Genomic DNA, 18,220 nt, shown 5'->3' with positions numbered 1-18,220 from the left:
ATTAGTATGTATGTCTGTCTGTTGGCTGACCATCTGAATGTGTATCACTGACTTTTGTGAGGCCTCTGTGTACCTTAGAGTGACTCAAGATTTGCTACATAATACATTTAATTGTTTCCTGACTAAAGGGATTCAAAAGGTCAACTACAGCATATAGAAAATTCTAGTTCTGCCACTTACCATTTCTTTACCATCGAGGCTCTGCTCAAGCATGTGCCTTTCATTAAATTCCAAAGTTATGGATAATTACCAATTATCCTTGCGGGGGTTTTCTCTTCTAATTTCTATTGGCATGAATTCTAGACAGTTGCCCATTGAGACGATAAATTGAAGTTTTAATCTACAAAATCGTAATTCATGGGAAGTTGCCATTCCAAGGTAGGGTGCAGGATGGTAGATATTCTGCTCCCTTTTCCATAGTCTATCATAGAAATAGATTTCTATAAATCAGGATTTAGTATATTTGTTTGTTGTATGTATTTTTTAAGGTGGAAATCGAAGTGAAGTTGTAACCAAATATACTTATTTGTTTGGCCCTCTACATTTGCTGCCCTCTACTGTTCAAAATGTTTTTTAAACAAATGTCTCCTCTAAGAGAAGTTTCTATCTCCCCTTAGCAAAATAAAGTACTGTACATGAAAACAGAGATTATAAAATCAAGAATTAATAATATTATTAAGGATATAACATTAGAAACAGTGAGATTTGAAAAAGCCAAAGATTAGTTTTCCTGTGGAAGCAGTCCTGGGTCTCTACAGACAGAACAAAATTACTGGAAAATTCTCTCTAGTGTCAACTACCTTAAATATCAGCTCCAGCCAAACTATTCCACAAAATACCTACATACTGCAGCTATAATCTAAATGATGATTGGAGAAAAACAGTATTTCAGTACTATCAGAATCTCAATTACTACTTTTGCACTATTGAACCAGAGATAAATTGAAACAAATTTTTTAATTAAACAGAAAATGGTAAATTAATTACCAGAATATTTTCTATCAATTTCACTGTTACTTCTGAAACGTAAAACCAAATATAATGTTGACTAAGTAAGAGAATATATCTCAAAATTTCTGCAACATTTCTCATAGTAATTATACGATGTTCCCCATAACATTATAAAATATAATAATATTTTAAAAGAAAGAACAGAACAATCTCAATACTGTGCTTGTCCAGACACAGGCTTTGTGACACCACCACAACTATTATCATAGTCTGTTTTTAATCCCCTAGTGCTTCACGGTAAACATGTCACAGGGTTGTTACATGGCCTTTATCATTATGGTCACCACATATTGATACCACAGGCCCTTTCGCTCTTGTGTTATGATGTCTCAAACTTTTCTATCACTGCCTGTAACAACTATTATAATCTCATAAAATATTGAAATAAAAAGCACATCTCTAAAAAGACTTCGGATATAATTGATTATTAAATACAGACTGTGTGTTATTAACAAAATTATTGGGAATGCAACAGGCCAACAAAACACTCGGACAAGCTGATGGCTAATAATGGCTTTTGTTTGAATATGGCATACCTCAAAGCACCCAAGATCACAAGGTTGTAGAGCATTTCTTCTGGAGCTGAGATGTAGTTACTCCACGGAGGTCCTTGAGTTCTTTAGGAACTGGAAGGGAATGATATGGATCTGCTTTGAGGCCATGAGCACATCACATATCTCCTGGAATAGGTCCTCTCCTGGCCCAGGTGAATGGCTTTTAGAGAACTGGAGTTTTTTTATTTTTCCCCTGACTTAAAATATTACTGTCCAGTTGTTCCATGCTTAATTAGGGTCATGTAATAAATTCTCAAAGAAGTCATAACCCATATGTAGTACTTTAAGCATCCCTTTTTAATGTAAAATCAATGGCCTGAATGAATCTGGTCAGGCATGTATTATTTAAAAGATTAAGGATATCACTGGGTAAAATAAATGCTCTTTTTTTCTATTATTAAAGCATATATATATATAATATGTATATATTTTCTCAACCTGCTTATATTAACAGTCCTAGGTTTTGTATCTTAAATATGACATTCAGAAACCAATGGAGGGGTGTAAGTTAATTACCAAAAAAAAAAAATTTTTTTTTTAAATTTTTCTCTAAAGTGTTAACCAAACCAGGGTGGGATTTTCTCCCTCTCTCTTCCCCAACCTTGACCGACCACAGTAATATGAAAAACCTAACTCCACCCAGGTCCATTTCTCTAGCTCAAGGTGGACCGGTAGAAGGTGATACTCGGGGTATCTCATAAAACGTGGTCTTTCTTCACTTTGTGAAGGTTTCCTGTCTTCACACCTTTTCAGTGATCCGGACCATTCTTAAGTTATCTGAGACCCCGGGGACATTTCACCTTTCCTGAACGTTTCCTCCTGCCTTACCTAAGGCAGGACACAAAGTGCCGCTAGCTGGTGACCTCTTGGTTCCATCGAGAACCTTCATCTAATGAAGCAGTTTTTCCTTCACCCCTTTTTCTTACAGCCCCCTCTCCCAACCACTCCGACACCTGTTCCAAGGGACCCTGGCCGGAAGCCTATTTCTCTGTCACCATATGGAGAAGTAACTGGTAGCCCCTCCCCTCCGCCCAGGACCAGCATTCCCACACCAAGCGCGTGCACCCCGGCTCTCTCTCCCATCTGGGTGAGCTCCTTCCTTCTTTAACTTATCTCATGCCGTCGGGAAGTTCAGACGCAGCCCTTGCTCCCCAGAGGCTAAGAAGATAATCAGAGGCTGGCTACTCACCGTCACCCCCACCTTGCTGCCCTTTTGTTTCTCACCGAGACCCCGGGTTCTTCATGCCAAACAACCCGCTAACAGTCTCCCAGCACTTCTCACTCCTCCCCCACCTTGTATCTCTTCCCACGTGACCCCTTGCCTTCCCCAGGCTCTCCAAGTGCCTGCACCTGAGCGAACTGTCTGCTGACTCCAGGCTTACACGCTGGGACCAATGAGGGCAGGGGCGATGGAGTGACTCGCCCAGAAGAGCTACTTGGTGACTGAGTTGAGCCTGTTTTAATATCCTGCTGTGCTATCAATGCTCAATCTCACTGTCACAGAGAGTTTGTCATAGTTTATGCATCAAGCTAAGGAGAAAACTAGAAATGATGGCGGAGAAAATAACTAGGGGCCTAAGTGATGCCATCAAAGCTCACCTTCATATCCTAATTTTGCCCATTTTACTTTACTTCCTTTGTTCTCTCTGGCTGAGATTTGTTGGGTGAGAGTTGATGCATGTTTGTGTTCGAATGTGTGTGTTTTTCATGCCTCACAGCGTTGCCCTCACTTAGCTCAGTGTGACTTTTCCTTCCCTTTTCCTTCACATCTGCTCCAGACTGATCGCATAAATCCAGATGACATAGATTTAGAAAATGAGCCCTGGTATAAATTCTTTTCAGAACTGGAGTTTGGACGCCCGGTAAGTGAGGCCAGACTGTTAATATAAAACAATTAGGAGAATGTTGTTTGATTTATAAAACATATCGTTATCAGAAGAGATAGGTGTCATTTAGAGAACGAAAGCTGAATACTATGTACACCAAAAATACTCTGAAAAAAGTATATTCTACACACACAAATTTGGTACATCTTATCCCGCATTCACTTCTCTACCAAACATTTAAACATGTCAGACACTTCCTATATAGTTTTTCTTTCCCACCAAATCATGCATTAGATTATTTTATATCGGATTGATTACAGATTCAAAATGTTGAGATAGTATCGGTCCTAGAATAGTCAGACAATTATTACAGATTTATAGAAGATCTGTATTTGTTTACAGTCCATTTGGATCTAGCTCAATCAGAAAAGCACTGTGAAATTTACAATAATAAAACTTACTATTATGATAGCTCCTATTTGCTGAGGAATCACCAAGCACCTGGAGAGGGCTGGGTTCCATACTAATGATCTGAGTCTTCACAGTGTCCCTCCAGTAAGAAGCCGGAGGCCAGAGGGGTTAAGTAACTTGCCCAAGAGAGTTAAGTGGCAGTGTCAGAAGTTAAACTCAGACCTATCAGAAAAACAAAAACTTCTGGCAAATCCCCACTATAATATACTGCCAGGATATCCCCACTATAAAATGTCTCATTTGCCCTTAGGGATATAAGGAAAAGGAAAAACGAGGAAACCCTGTGGACCTTGATTTCTCCTCCTGCTACTGAAAACCACCACAACTCCTCTAGTCCCCAGACCTCCACCAAAGGTGGACCTTACGAGAACTGCTTAATCTGTTTGGGATAAAGCATCAACCCAAGCTTCAAATAGCAATTTCCTTTATTAACTCGAGTTTTACTGGGGAACTGCAGCCGCCGACAGCAGTGCATTTGATGTCTGTCAGTTACATAGTTTTTATACTCTCACTGGTGTTTCTGAATTTTAAACACTTAAAGAACATACTGAATACACCGCACAGAAGTTTGATTAAAGATCAGAGAGTACACTCTTTCTTTTATCATGTCATAGACTGATTTATACAGTCATATACTGACCATATATTATATACTAGGTGGTTATAGTAGTTAGTCCCTTTTGTCCCCTAAAATGCAAAGGAGACTTGGTTAGATTCATTGTATCTTATTGAACTGGATCAAAAGTGACTGTAAATGAGTATAAACCAAATAATATTTTTAGAATTTCTATAACTAATAGGAAGAATATTTTTCCTAATTTGAATCCAAGTACTCACATAAATGCATTTTACTTTAGAGAAAAAAAATTCCCTAGCTTTAATTTATATGTGTTGTTATTGTTGATTAGACAGTTTATAGGGATAGGACCAATTTCTGTTTTGAGCCTAAATTATCAGCGTTTTTCTACAATCATTTTCAGGCCACACATGGAAACTCACCAGCATGCTGTCCACCTGCTCCTCTGGTGTTCTTTTAATGTACCTTGCATTCCTCTGTGGCTAGAGACTAGGAGCGCTAGTTTTGATTTGATGACATGAGTTTATAAATATACTAATCAAATCACTAGTAATTTTGCCCAGAGCTTGAGAATATTTACGAACATCGCACTCTTCCTCCTGGGCTACACCCATTTTGCTCCATTCATGTCACTCTATATGTGTATCTGATACTGTCAGCGCTCAATTTCTAACTGTTGTCACCTTTTCCACATGTTCATTCCTTGCTGCCATTGATTCTCCTCCATTCCATCTCTACACTTCTGCTTATGTGGTGCATCTACACCCAGCCTCCTAAAAAGGCTCTGGACTATGTTCAAGATCATTCTTCTGGTGTTTCCAATGAGGTAAAAACAAATTATTCTCTTTTTCAGATTTCTCTCTTAGGACCTGTTACTGTGATTCTGAACATCTGTGTTTTACAATTCGCTAAAGTGTCTAAGCTGTTTTTGAAAATCTGTCTTTGCATCACTAGATTGTATCCAGTATCACTGCCTGGACATTAATTATACCAAAATTGTTGGCTCTTTGTGAAACATAGGTGAAGAATCATTCCGATCATTACTTGCAGGTGAACTATTCAATGCATCCTGGTATCCAGGAGTGTGATAATCAAAAAGCAAAAGTAGTAGTGTTAGTGCATATATTTGATTAGACTGAGTAAAATACTGCTAGAACTCTCTTCAGAGCCGTTTTATCATCATGCTTGGAGGTGTAGAATGACGGTTTATATTCTTAGATAATCGGATTTTTATGTCTCACATATTCCTAAAATTTAATTCTTTCATTTTCCTAAATACAATTTGTGGACTTTAGCATCAGATAAAATCAAGAATAGGGCTGACAAATAACTGGCACACATGTCACAACTTCCCAGTCAGATACCCTTGGCAGACATTACTAATCCTTCTCAATGCTATAATCCAGGCAGCCACTCTAATAGATTATCACTGGCAAATGAGATGAATTGCATTTTCCATCTCTGTATAGGAATGCTCATGACGATCTGATAGGTTAAAAAAAAAAATTTATGCCTGGCAATGTAAAGTGTTATTTGAATTAGTCAAAGAGAGTATGAAAAATAAATATTTTCATTGAAAAGTCTTAACTCAGTTAAATACATGCAACTAGAAAACAAAACTAGTAGAATACCTATGCTGCAGGATATACTACTGACACACGATAGTCACAACTGGAATTGCAGGCACAGTCTCAGGAGGAAATACCCAACTTTCTAGACCAATTTGCAATTCCAAATTATTTCCCCTGAGGTATGCATCACAGTGTATGTTAAAACAGAGAAGTGTTGAAATATTTATATATTAAATAAAAAGTAAAATAGAGTAACCAGAAACATTCTGGGTTATTGAATTCAATCATTTCTAAAGGCTTATTTGCTATAGATAGGTGTATAATCTGAAGAAAATCAAATACAACAAGCAGTTCTATTCTGTGTGTCATGTTACCTCTAGATCTGAAGAAAGGGTATCATTTCAACACATGAACAGCCAAAGAATTTACTTTGGAATTCAATTTGGTCAGATATTTCTCTCAGACATCTTGGTCAGATATTTCCAAGATATTTTTAAGACAGTTAGTTCATTGAGAACTGAAATGGAGTTAGAGATCGCCATGTCTAACTCACTCATTTTTCAGTCAAGAAAAGTAGAGTCCAACTATTTTAAGAAATATGTCCAAAATCAGATGATAATATGGTGGCAAATTAAAAATAAAAAACAGATCGCTTAACCTTCACTTCAGTGCTGTTTCCTTTATACCATACTTCTTAGCAATTCCAAAAGATATATTTAGAGCTCAAATCTTTTAGAAACAAATTATTTACTTAATACTATTTCTTATTAACCATTAATTTCTGTAAAATACTTTTCTATAATTAACATTACACAATAATCCTTGGGATAAAAATAGTAGAAACTTAATTCTATGCATTCTGTAATGTTAACAGTAGTGGCAAAAAAAATCACATAAAGAAGCACTTTGCCGATGGTAAACTGATTTTGCATTATCTCTTAGGGATTGAGAAGGGGGTGCTGTATGTTCTGATAGCATATTAACTATATTATTAACTTCACATCATGGTTTTTCAGTGTTAAAAAATCCTCTGATAAGGTACTGGATTCTCTCTCTAATAACCATACGTAAAACATTTCTGGTAAAATTTGTAATTGATTAGACATTATCTTAGCTACCATTTATCAATTGCCTAGTATATGCCATGAATAACATACTTTTTAATCCATAAATATAAGTGAGAAGCTGGCATTAATAAAGAACAATTAAGGACTTTTAAGCAAAGTTTAATCACATAGCAGAAAGAGCAATTCAGTGTCTGTATTTTATTAACATGACCTTCATTTAGGTGTATTAAAATAATGGTAATATGTAAATACTCAGTAGATCATAATAGGCAAAATAGCTACCTCCTTTCTGGAGACAATTTCCATTTCAGAATGAGTACTATTCATATACTTATCATACAAGGTTTTCTCTTAGTCATCTATCTAGACTTTTTATTGTTTCCTTATAATTTAATACTGAACCTTTCCTTTGAACACACATCACAATACTGGTTTCAGTTTATTTTAGGTTGTGGAAACCAGCACAAGGAGGAGTAATTGTAGTTTCTTAGCCTAAGTCTGAAACACAATTAATTTATCAGTATAGAGCCTTCACTTCTTACACTATGTTTTATTTCATATTACAGTATTGTTTAGGCTCATGATTCAAAATCATTTAGCTGGTGATTCAAAATTTCTGATCACTCTAGGGGTATTCTAAGAGTGTTCCACAATGGATACTTTTTGATGGCCAACTGTGGTTTGTGGTTGGATGTCCCACGAAAGCTGTGAGCCACACAGGTGGCAGTGCTCTGAGGCTCTTTGGTGTTGCTCTTCTGCAAACATGTAGAATTAATATTTCAAAATCAGAATATAATTACTTGTTTGCCATCCTTCTTATTTAGTATTTATCTTTCCACCTTTCTGGTGTCCAATTCAGAGTAGCTGAATAGTTAAAATAGTCATGTAAACTTATCCGATTAGCAGACCAATTTTCTTCTATCTTTATATTTATTGAGAAATTCAGAATCTAAATGTTTTACAGGAACTAAAAGTATTATAATATGCTCTTCTCTGTCTAGAGAAAAGAGAGGGTAATATTCTCTTGCAGAGAGATGCTTTTGTTTCTTTTTGGGCAATTCCATTCTCATTCAGTAAAAATGAAAATATTAGTTAATAGAAGCAATTTTAGAGTTATGCACAAGGGGGATTGTGTGTGTGTGTGTGTGTGTGTGTGTGTGTGTGTGTGTGTGTGTGTGTGTGTGTATGTGTGTGTGTGTGTATATATATACTTGGTAGGCATTTCCCTATACATCCTAGACATCATACATCATACCACAACTACTTTCATCTCAAATTCATATCTAACAGTTTTGTTTAATATCTGTTTCATTGTATTGTTCAGAATGAAGAAGTATGAAAATGGTGTGTACAATAAGCATTTGGAATTATTTATCAATTTGTATCATCTATTTTTCTTTGTCCCTAAAACCATGGATAACTGAGAGCTGATTTTCTGACTAAAATGTTAAAAGTACACTTTTCTAAAGAAAGGTTATATTTTGGTTCATTAAATCATTTATTTTAAACTAACCCTGAACATAACTAATTTCAAAGATATAAATCTGTACCTGATTTAAGAACCAGGTAGTCTAGTTTAATTTCAAACCAAATTCTGTGGTTTTTATTAAAAAGTCATGTCTATGTTAACCAATGAAAGAAGTTCTGCTTACATTTTATGTCTACATAAAAATAACACCTGGCAACATGACAAAAATTTATAAAGAAGGTTATGTTTCATAAGGATTGAAGACTACAAATATTTCTTTAAACATCAAACCATTCCTTTATGTAAGAAATTTCTATTTTTAGTCTATTTCTACATGAAGGAGTGGTTATTGATTTTTCTTTTTCCCCCTCAGGCAATGTTTGATTTATGAATATTTTGAGTTACACAGAGAAGAGCGGTGCTGTACAGTCGACCCTCCATATCTGTGGGTTCCACATTCACAGATTCAACCAACTTAGGGACAAAAATATTCCCCCACAAAACATTCCAGAAATTTCCAAAAAGCAAAACTTGTATTTTCCATGCCAGCAACTATTTCCATAGCATTTACATTGTATTAGGTATTATAAGTAATCTAGAGATAATTTACGCAAGGATGTGGGTAGGTTATATGCAAATAGTACACCATTGTATATGAGGGACTTGAGCATCCTCAGATTTTGATATCCTTGGGGAGGTCCTGGAACCAATTCCCATCAGATACCACAAGGGATGACTGTATATTAGAAGAGGAAGTAGATAAGAACAAAGTAGAAATTAGGTTGCATGATTTCTCTTCGGGAAAACATTTTTATGCCCAAAGTAAATGGTATTTTTAATCTCTATTTTGACAGTATTCTTTTTAGGATGCCTACTATAAAGTCCAGGGACAAACAAAATTATGCTATGGTAAAAATTTTCATGGAACTATCTTTCTATCTTAACAGGCCTCCTTGTATCAATCCTCTATAGACAGGAGCCTGGAAAGACCCACTAGGTAAGAGTCTCATTATTATGCAACCAGGGTATTCTATATCAGTGGTTTCTTTTTCAGTGAACTAGAAATGAAAAATTATGTATCCCTCATCTTTATTTTAAGCACCATAATTCATGAAGTTGTTTTAACTTGTTTCTGCATCATTTTATATGACCATATTCAAGAATGTATAAAAATTAAGTAAAATAATTCTAGATTCCATTACAGGCTGAGAAATTCTTGCCTTCCCTGTCTCCTCCATACCCAGTTTTCTTCTCCTTAGATAAGTATAATAAACATCTAATTTTCAATATTGTTAGATGATGTGATGATATATTTGAAAAAACTGTAATAAGTTAGAAAAAATTTTATAAATTATGTTCTACATATGTTTGTTCATTATACTCTGACCACACAAATCAGGAATGCTGTTACAACTGATAAATGGGAACTTACTATATACCGGGCATTCTAAGTACAGAAACATACTCAATCCCTAAGATTTTATCTCTAGTAAACTGAAACTTGGGCTCCATAACATACGAAGTTTACACAGTTGGCAAAATAACTTGTAGGTCCTAACTGTGCTAAGAGTCTACCAAGGCAAGTTCTGTTCGTAGGCTTTAAATATCACTCTTACTTTAAAATATTACAGAAGTTCAGACACAGTAGAATGACAATAATGAATAATGCAAACTCCCAGCCATATCATATCACCAACAACAAATATTTATATAACAATAATTTGCCCTTCTACAGATTTCTATCAACATAAATGGAAAAGTAAACTGGGTCCTTTGTACATTGGTTTCATGTGTGCCATTCAACAGCATTAATGTCACTGAGAAAGGAGCTCCCTGAACCCCTTCTTTTATATCTTTTACAATTATGTATGCACCTAAAATGTTTGAATTTTAGTTAGTTCTAATCTGATCTAAGGATTTACGTAGAGACACACAGACACTCATGTGACAGGATAATGACAGCAAAAACAGGTCTAGGCGAACATGGGTGTCCTCTTTAGAAGAATGCAGACCAATTCTGAGGTCTGGCTCCACCTCTATACTTGCAAAGCTTGCAGGTTACATTTATTCATTTGTAAAACAGTGACAACAGCACATAGCTCAGCAGTTGCCGTGCATGCTGTGTAAGACAATAATGACAGTAAAGCAAATAGCATACTTCTGGTTCATAAGAGCTGGTGTGCTGTTGCTGCTGGTGGTGGTGGAATTTTATCTAATGATTTGACAGACAGCATGCTATGTGAGGTATATATTCGTTCACTAATGTTTGTCTTAAATGATATTACACTCAGATCCAGAACCATGATATAAAGTCCCTGCCCTTACAAACTGTCGACACCTTTTAATACAACCAGGTAAAAGGACTCTAATAGTTTATTTGATGATCAGATTATTGGTCATTCATTATTTAAACAGAAAAACGTTGGAATTTCAGTGTAAGTTTTTTAAAGCTAAGATTATTAGGAAAAGCCATAGGGAAAGCTCGAGGTAAGAAAAATTGGTCTTACCAGATCTTCTTCTTTTTTCCAATCCTTTCCTCCATTTTGGCATCCCTCCTCCAGATATATTCATGTTGTTGCAACTGTTCTGTATAGAGAAAAGATGTATGGTACAAATCCTAACACTGAATTGTCAGTAACAAAATATTACACTAACAGGAGAATTTTTACTTTAAAAGGTGATTATGTTCATACAAAAAACCTGTACATGAATGTTTATAGTAGCTTTATTCATAACTGCCAAAACTTGGAAGCAAACCAAGGTGTCCTTCAATAGGTGAATGGATAAACAAACTGTGGTACATCCATATAATGGAATATTATTCAACAATAAAAAGAAATGTGCTATCCAGCGACAAAAGGACATGGAGGAACCTTAAGAGCACGTTGCTAATGAAAGAAGCCAATCTAAAAAGGGTACATACTGTTGGTTCCAAATATATGACATTTTGGGAAAGGTAAAACTAGAGACAGTAAAAAGATCAGTGATCACCAGGTGTTCACAGGGAGGGAGGGATGAAGAGGTAGAGCACAGGGGACTTTTATGGCAATGACACTACTCTATATGATACAGTAATGAGGGACACATGTCATCATACATTTTTCAAACCCATAGGATGTTCAACAGAAAACATGAACCCTAATATGAACAATGGACTTTAATTACATTTAATGATAATATATTGATATGATTCATCAACTGTAAGAAATGTACCACACTAATAGAAGATGTCAATAACAGGAGAAAATGTGTGCAAGGGAAAGGGAGTATATGGGAACTCTCTGTACTTTCCAATCAATTTTTCTGTAAACATAAAACTGCTCTAAAAGATTTTAAGATTAAAAAAAAAAACTGCTCTAAAAAAATTAAGTCTAGGAAGTCCTAGCCACAGCAATCAAACAAGAAAAAGAAATAAAAGAAATACAAATTGAAAAGGAAGATGTGAAACTGTCACTGTTTGCAGATGAGTCTATTAATTTTCAAAGAGGTGATTATAAAGAAATAGTTTTTAATATCAAGGAATGAATTCCTAAGAATGCAGTTTGGGGGATGGGAGATAAGAGGCATACCATGGCCACCAGCACCTTCCACTAGTCTTTCTGATTCAAAGTTGAACCCCCTGCAACACCAACCAAACTGAAGCTGATTCCTTCTTTCAGTTCTGCAAGCATGGCCAGTGACTTCAGGAAAAGGAGGAAGAGCGAGCCTGCGGTGGGGCAGCCGAGGGGCTTGGGGGATCCAACTGCAAGCAGAACTAGCCCAGGTCGAGCAGACCTCCCAGGATCAAGCTCCACCCTGACAAAGTCCTTCATTAGTTCTTCTCCTTCTTCCCCATCAAGAGCAAAAGGTGAGCAGCAATAAATGACATATAAACAATTTACTAGTTTAAGTTTTAACTATGGGAGAGCTGGTCCAATGATAACTACCCAGAAATAGTTAGCATGTAAATAGTGTCTTAAATAAAATATAGTTTCAGAAAAATAGCTTTCTTTATACACAGACTAAATCAGGATGGTGAACCATTTGAGTGGCTTAAAGGACTCTTATCATCTGTTAATGCTTTCTTTCTTCAAATATATTGTGTGTGTTTTCTGGAACAAATTTAAAGTATGAAATATTGTATTGTCAGGCTATTAAAAGATTACAGTTCCAAACATTTGCATATTGTCAACATTTTCTAATGTTACTACAACTAGAAAAATTAATCAGATATATAGAATAGAAACTAGAAGTAGCAACAGAGAATGTTGTTGCCTAAAATGTAAATTGGTTTTGGATTTTTTAAATTATTTAATTCTAGACAAAAGTTTGTCTAACCTATGAAAGTTGTTTCTTTAATCACTTGCTTTATATTTTGGTCAATATCCATACATACAGTAGAATATCCATGTTCTGCATGTAACATAGTGTTCAATTCAAAACAGTCCACTAGTAAGAACTAACTGGTTTCAGGCCATAATTGTAAAGTTTAGATATCACCAAGCCAATTTTCTGTATGGCCTGTCTCCTCTCTTGAAATTTAGTGAATTGTGTTGAAAGGAAGATGTCACTCCTTCAAGTCTCTGTTTAGTTACACATTACTGCAGCTGTAACAGGAATATTCCCAAAATAGAGACCTAGGAATGAACCAGTATCCATAGGTACCTAGGATTTGGGGACTCAGGGTCTCCTCCAATCCTCTGGGGTTGAAACATAAGAGAGAAGAAATTTGAAGTGTGTGAAGAAAGTGAGTTGTAACTGAAGTTTCCATAAAGTAGCAGAGATTCAGCTACGCAGATTGAATGTAGGCACTGAAAGTGTTGCCACATGAAATTAAAGCTAAGAGTTAGCTGGTCTGTGTGCAAAAGATTTGATGATTGGGCTCTGGATAGGCAGGAGGTGCTAGCTCTTGTCCGTGGCCTAGTAAAGCTATGACTACTTACTGGGAGATTCACAGGGAGGGATCCCCTTTCACTATACCATTCCTCAAATTAACAGAAGTACCCGTATTAGATTCTACTCATTTATATAAACAAATACCCCAAGGAAACCAATAGGTCATGAAATGCCATTGACTCATTATGCTTGGATACCACCCAAAAGTTAAAAGGGTTCTGATTAATTTAGATATTTGTTTTTATCCTAGGGGGTGTTAAGTCAACTTCCTTTCTCAAATACTACACAGCTACTTAATGTGCTTATCACTTTTGAAGAATTTGGAGAAGGCAGGAGCTGTCAATAGAGCTGTTTTCCTCCACTAGGCTTGTTTCTAAGAAGAAAATGTCCCATCAGATGTAATTTGGCCTCTCATTTATTAATTAACTCAGCAACACAAAAGAAAAGACTATTTCCATAGATATTCGAAATTGATGTCAGGGTTAGCTCTACATTATTATATTGCAAATGATTTTTTAAAAAGACCCTTCCTGGAAAAAAGCAAGTGCATTTAACTGTGATGAAAGTTTTACATTATATCCAGTTATCCTTATGGGAAACTGCCTAATAAGAGGTTGAAGTTAGAGAAATTAAAGAGGTAAATTCATTTGTTTAAAGAGTTGCTAGTTGGGTTTTTTCTTAGAAAAATATTAGCAGCAATAGTTCACAGCAACTGAACTTGATTTTGCAATTTGGGAAAGTATTTTGTCTTATAGCTTTTTCTACCTAATGCCCATGAAAAATTATTTGATACGGTTATGGAAGTATTAATTAAATGTAAATTTATAAGTTACTCTTTACCTCTTTATTGTTATAAATTAATAATATTATTAATAATTAATAATATTATTATAAATCAAATAAGATTCAAATCCTGACCCTATTAAGATGTTTAAATCTATGGCATTTTTGGTATTAATTACAAACCTTTTAAGTCACTACCAGGTCATGCTATTAGCTTACAAGGCACTACTGGATTTTTGAATACCATATTTGCAGAAAGATGGATGAAATATGCAATAGAAATAGGCGTATTAGCGACACCAGTTACTTTTTATACATGGTTTTGTTAACTATCATCTGCAAAGCTACATTTATTGCCAAAGCATTGCCTTGCTTTAGAATTAGGCTTTTTTCTCTAAGTTGAAGCTACACGTATAACAATCAATGTCTAGATTAAACTCCACTAACTGCTTTCTCTTTGCTGTGCTATCTGATGCTAACTGACATGCTCTCCTCTTTATGAGCCTTTTAACTTCTCCAACGTCTCTCTTCCACCACGCTGCCCTGGAATAAAAGGTGGGGACGATAGCAAAATATGTCCATCCCTTTGCAGTTACTCAGGGCTCAACGGCAACCCCTCCCATGAGTTAGATTACTGTAACACTTACAGACAGCATTTGGACATCCCACATGACTCGCAGAGGGCCATTACTTTCAAAAATGGCTGGCAAATGGCCCGGCAAAACGCAGAGATCTGGAGCAGCACTGAAGAAACGGTTTCCCCCAAAATCAAATCCCGTAGCTGTGATGACCTTTTAAACGATGACTGCGATAGTTTTCCTGATCCGAAAGCCAAGTCAGAAAGTATGGGTTCTCTGTTATGTGAAGAGGACTCCAAGGAGAGCTGCCCCGTAACATGGGCTTCCCCCTACATCCAGGAGGGCCGCAGTAATAGCAGATCAAGGCTCCGACACAGGTCAGCCCACGATGCCCCAGGGTTCCTAAAACTGTACAAGAAAATGCACCGCATCAACCGCAAGGATTTAATGAATTCAGAGGTGATTTGCTCTGTAAAGTCAAGAATAATGCAGTACGAAAAGGAGCAGCAACACAGGGCTCTGCTCCATGGATGCAGCCAGTCCTCCACGGAGGAGGTGCCCAGGGACATGGTCCCCACCCGCATTTCTGAATTTGAAAAGTTGATTCAGAAGTCAAAATCCATGCCAAATTTAGGAGATGAAATGTTATCTCCTGTAACCCTAGAACCACAACAAAATGGTTTATGTCCCCAAAGGCGATTTTCCATTGAGTCTTTGCTGGAGGAAGAAAATCAAAGTAGACACCCTTCTCAGGTACAACGAAGCTACAAGTCTAAAACCCTGGTGCCCATCCACATTGAAGTCACCAGTGATGTGCAGCCCAGAACCCATCTGGACTTTTCTGATAGTGACCAGGATGGAGTCGTGTCTGACCACAGTGATTACCTTCATGTAGAAGGATCGTCCTTTTGCAGTGAGAGTGACTTTGATCACTTTTCTTTCACATCCTCTGAAAGTTTTTATGGATCCAGCCACCATCACCACCACCATCACCACCACCATCACCGGCACCTCATCAGCTCCTGCAAAGGCAGATGCCCTGCCTCCTATACTCGATTTACAACAATGTTAAAACATGAAAGAGCTAAACATGAAAATACTGAAGAGCCCAGAAGACAAGAAATGGACCCTGGCCTTTCTAAACTGGCATTTCTAGTCAGTCCCGTGCCTTTTCGGAGGAAAAAAAATTCAACTCCCAAAAAACAGATGGAAAAGGCAAAATGTAAAACATCTGTATTTGAGGCTCTGGACTCTGCCCTTAAAGACATTTGTGACCAAATTAAGGCTGAAAAGAGAAGGGGAAGTTTGCCAGACAACAGTATACTGCACCGTCTTATCAGTGAACTGCTGCCAGATATTCCAGAAAGGAATTCATCACTCAAAGCTCTAAAAAGGAGCCCCATGCACCAGCCTTTCCACCCACCATCTCAAGAAGGTGCTATTCATTGTCCATTGTACCAGAACGATTGTGGGAGAATGCCTCACAGTGCCTCCTTCCAAGACGACACCAACAACAACTACCACCACCAAGACCACGACAGTGCACTGGGCCTCCAAGGTGGATCAACTTTTCTATCTTTTCCCTTGTGGTTCAGATGCCCACCCTCCAGCTCTTTCATTTTCCATTCCTACATTCATCATTCTTGAGCTGTGAGACCACTTGGATTCATTATGCATTGTGAAGCAAATGCTTGTTGTGCAAACGTGCCTTACTGAATAGTTCTCATTTGCTCATGGGATATCTGGACTTGATGTGTGGCTTAAAGTAATTATCAATTCACAAAAATTTACTCATTCAGAATTGAAAGGGAAAACCATTTTGTAGCTTGATGTTAGGGTTGAAACAACTGTTACATAGAAACAACCAATTAAACTTACTTTACCAATTTAAAAGAATTTCAAGGCAAAAATCATAATTGAGTATCAGTATCCTTAAGAAACTGACAACTTTGCATTAGCTCTTTTTTTGTTGGAAAATGAATCAAAACCAATAGTTTAACAGTCTTTTCCTTGATTCTTATATTAACTTTATAGTCATTCATTCAATAAATAATTTGCTGACATTCTATATAGAAGATACTAAATCAAAACACTCAGGAAGCAAACCAAAATATGTAATATAGTAATTGATCGGCGATTAAAAGAGAATAGGACTTGTTTAATAACTTTCTCCATTTAAAAGATACAATTGGGATAAAATTTTTGTGAATATATCTTTAAGCTCTCTATATATGTCTCATTTCCATCATTCATTGTATTCATTTTCTCTTCCCTTCCATTATTTAATTAATTTATTTTCTATTTCTGCTAAAACAACCCTATACTGACATTTGAATTAGACTATTTAGGATAAAAGTGACTCTCAACTTCATTTTCATAGATGGATTATTCCTTAAAGTGGAACACAAGGACAAATAGCAATTCAAATACAGAGGACATTTTTTCAGGTTTACGTTACTGAAAAACACAGGATGTTTTGATATTTTTATCCAATTCTTTTCATTAATGCTTAAAGTGCATCTGTTTACTGTGTAAATTTTAGGAAGCTGGAATGAGTATTCCAGGCTGAAACTTGGATTGTCAAGAGAGTTTTCTATGCACCAGACACTGCAAAGTGCTTTACATACATTATCTACTTAACACGGCATAAACCTAGGTGATATTGTAAATACTGTTTTACAGTGGAGGAAATCAATACCCAAAGAGGACAAGAAATCTGACCAAAGTCACACAGACAGTAGGTAGCAGAAACAAGATTCAAACTCATGTAATTCAGAATTTGTAGCATAGAATATAATCTCTATAGGCAAAAAAGAGACATAATTCAGATGTCATATTAATGTACTATATATAGCCCAATTGTTAGTTACCATTGCACACATTTGTTTATCTTATTAGTATTTATCTTTGCTTTCATTTATACTATATGACATGCTTCAAAAACGGTAAATTCAAATTTTCTAAATCAATGCCAACAATCTGAAATTTTCACTGATTGAGACATGTCATAACCTAATGTTTTAGTAAATTAGCTACTTTTCCAGTTATTCAATATCCGTTACATTTCCACATATAATGCATGCGATATAAGATACCATTAATAGATACTTGCAATCATTATTTTATAATGTAATTAACCATGTATATTTTGTTTTAAGGTGAACAAAAACAATGCAATAGTTCATAAGTAATTTGGCAACCAATGAAACACATTCTGTTTAGAAATTTTTATCCCTTTGTTTATTGGAATAGATATTCACTTTCTAATAAGATAGTTGAGCACAAAGGAAGGCAATAGGTAACAGCCTTTTAAGCCTTAAGCTTTAAGATGCCATCTTCAGACTCAATAAGTAATTAAAAACAGAGAGAGGGCTTCCCTGGTGGCGCGATGGTTGAGAGTCCGCCTGCCGATGCAGGGGACACGGGTTCGTGCCCCGGT

The 18,220-nt window shown here is 36.2% G+C and overlaps 1 protein-coding gene across 3 annotated transcripts in view; it reads left to right on the top strand.

Annotated features, from left to right (window-relative positions):
- SORBS2 (sorbin and SH3 domain containing 2) overlaps positions 1-18,220 on the top strand; it is a gene marked incomplete at its 5' end in the record, with an annotated part of 206,853 nt that overhangs the window by 156,457 nt on the left and 32,176 nt on the right. Inside the window, 6 exons of one of the 3 annotated variants that reach the window (XM_082680299.1) lie at positions 2,494-2,652; positions 3,344-3,427; positions 5,209-5,265; positions 9,493-9,542; positions 12,205-12,392; positions 14,759-16,339. In XM_082680299.1, the coding sequence (XP_082536425.1) occupies positions 2,494-2,652; positions 3,344-3,427; positions 5,209-5,265; positions 9,493-9,542; positions 12,205-12,392; positions 14,759-16,339 (2,119 nt within the window). The remainder of the gene's footprint in view (positions 1-2,493; positions 2,653-3,343; positions 3,428-5,208; positions 5,266-9,492; positions 9,543-12,204; positions 12,393-14,758; positions 16,340-18,220) is intronic. The other 2 variants (XM_082680300.1, XM_082680301.1) reach the window with 2 other exon arrangements.

Source organism: Grampus griseus, assembly GCF_964374135.1.
Source record: "Grampus griseus genome assembly, chromosome: 21".
Lineage (NCBI taxonomy): Eukaryota > Metazoa > Chordata > Mammalia > Artiodactyla > Delphinidae > Grampus > Grampus griseus.
This window is presented reverse-complemented; position numbering and strand designations above follow the sequence as displayed.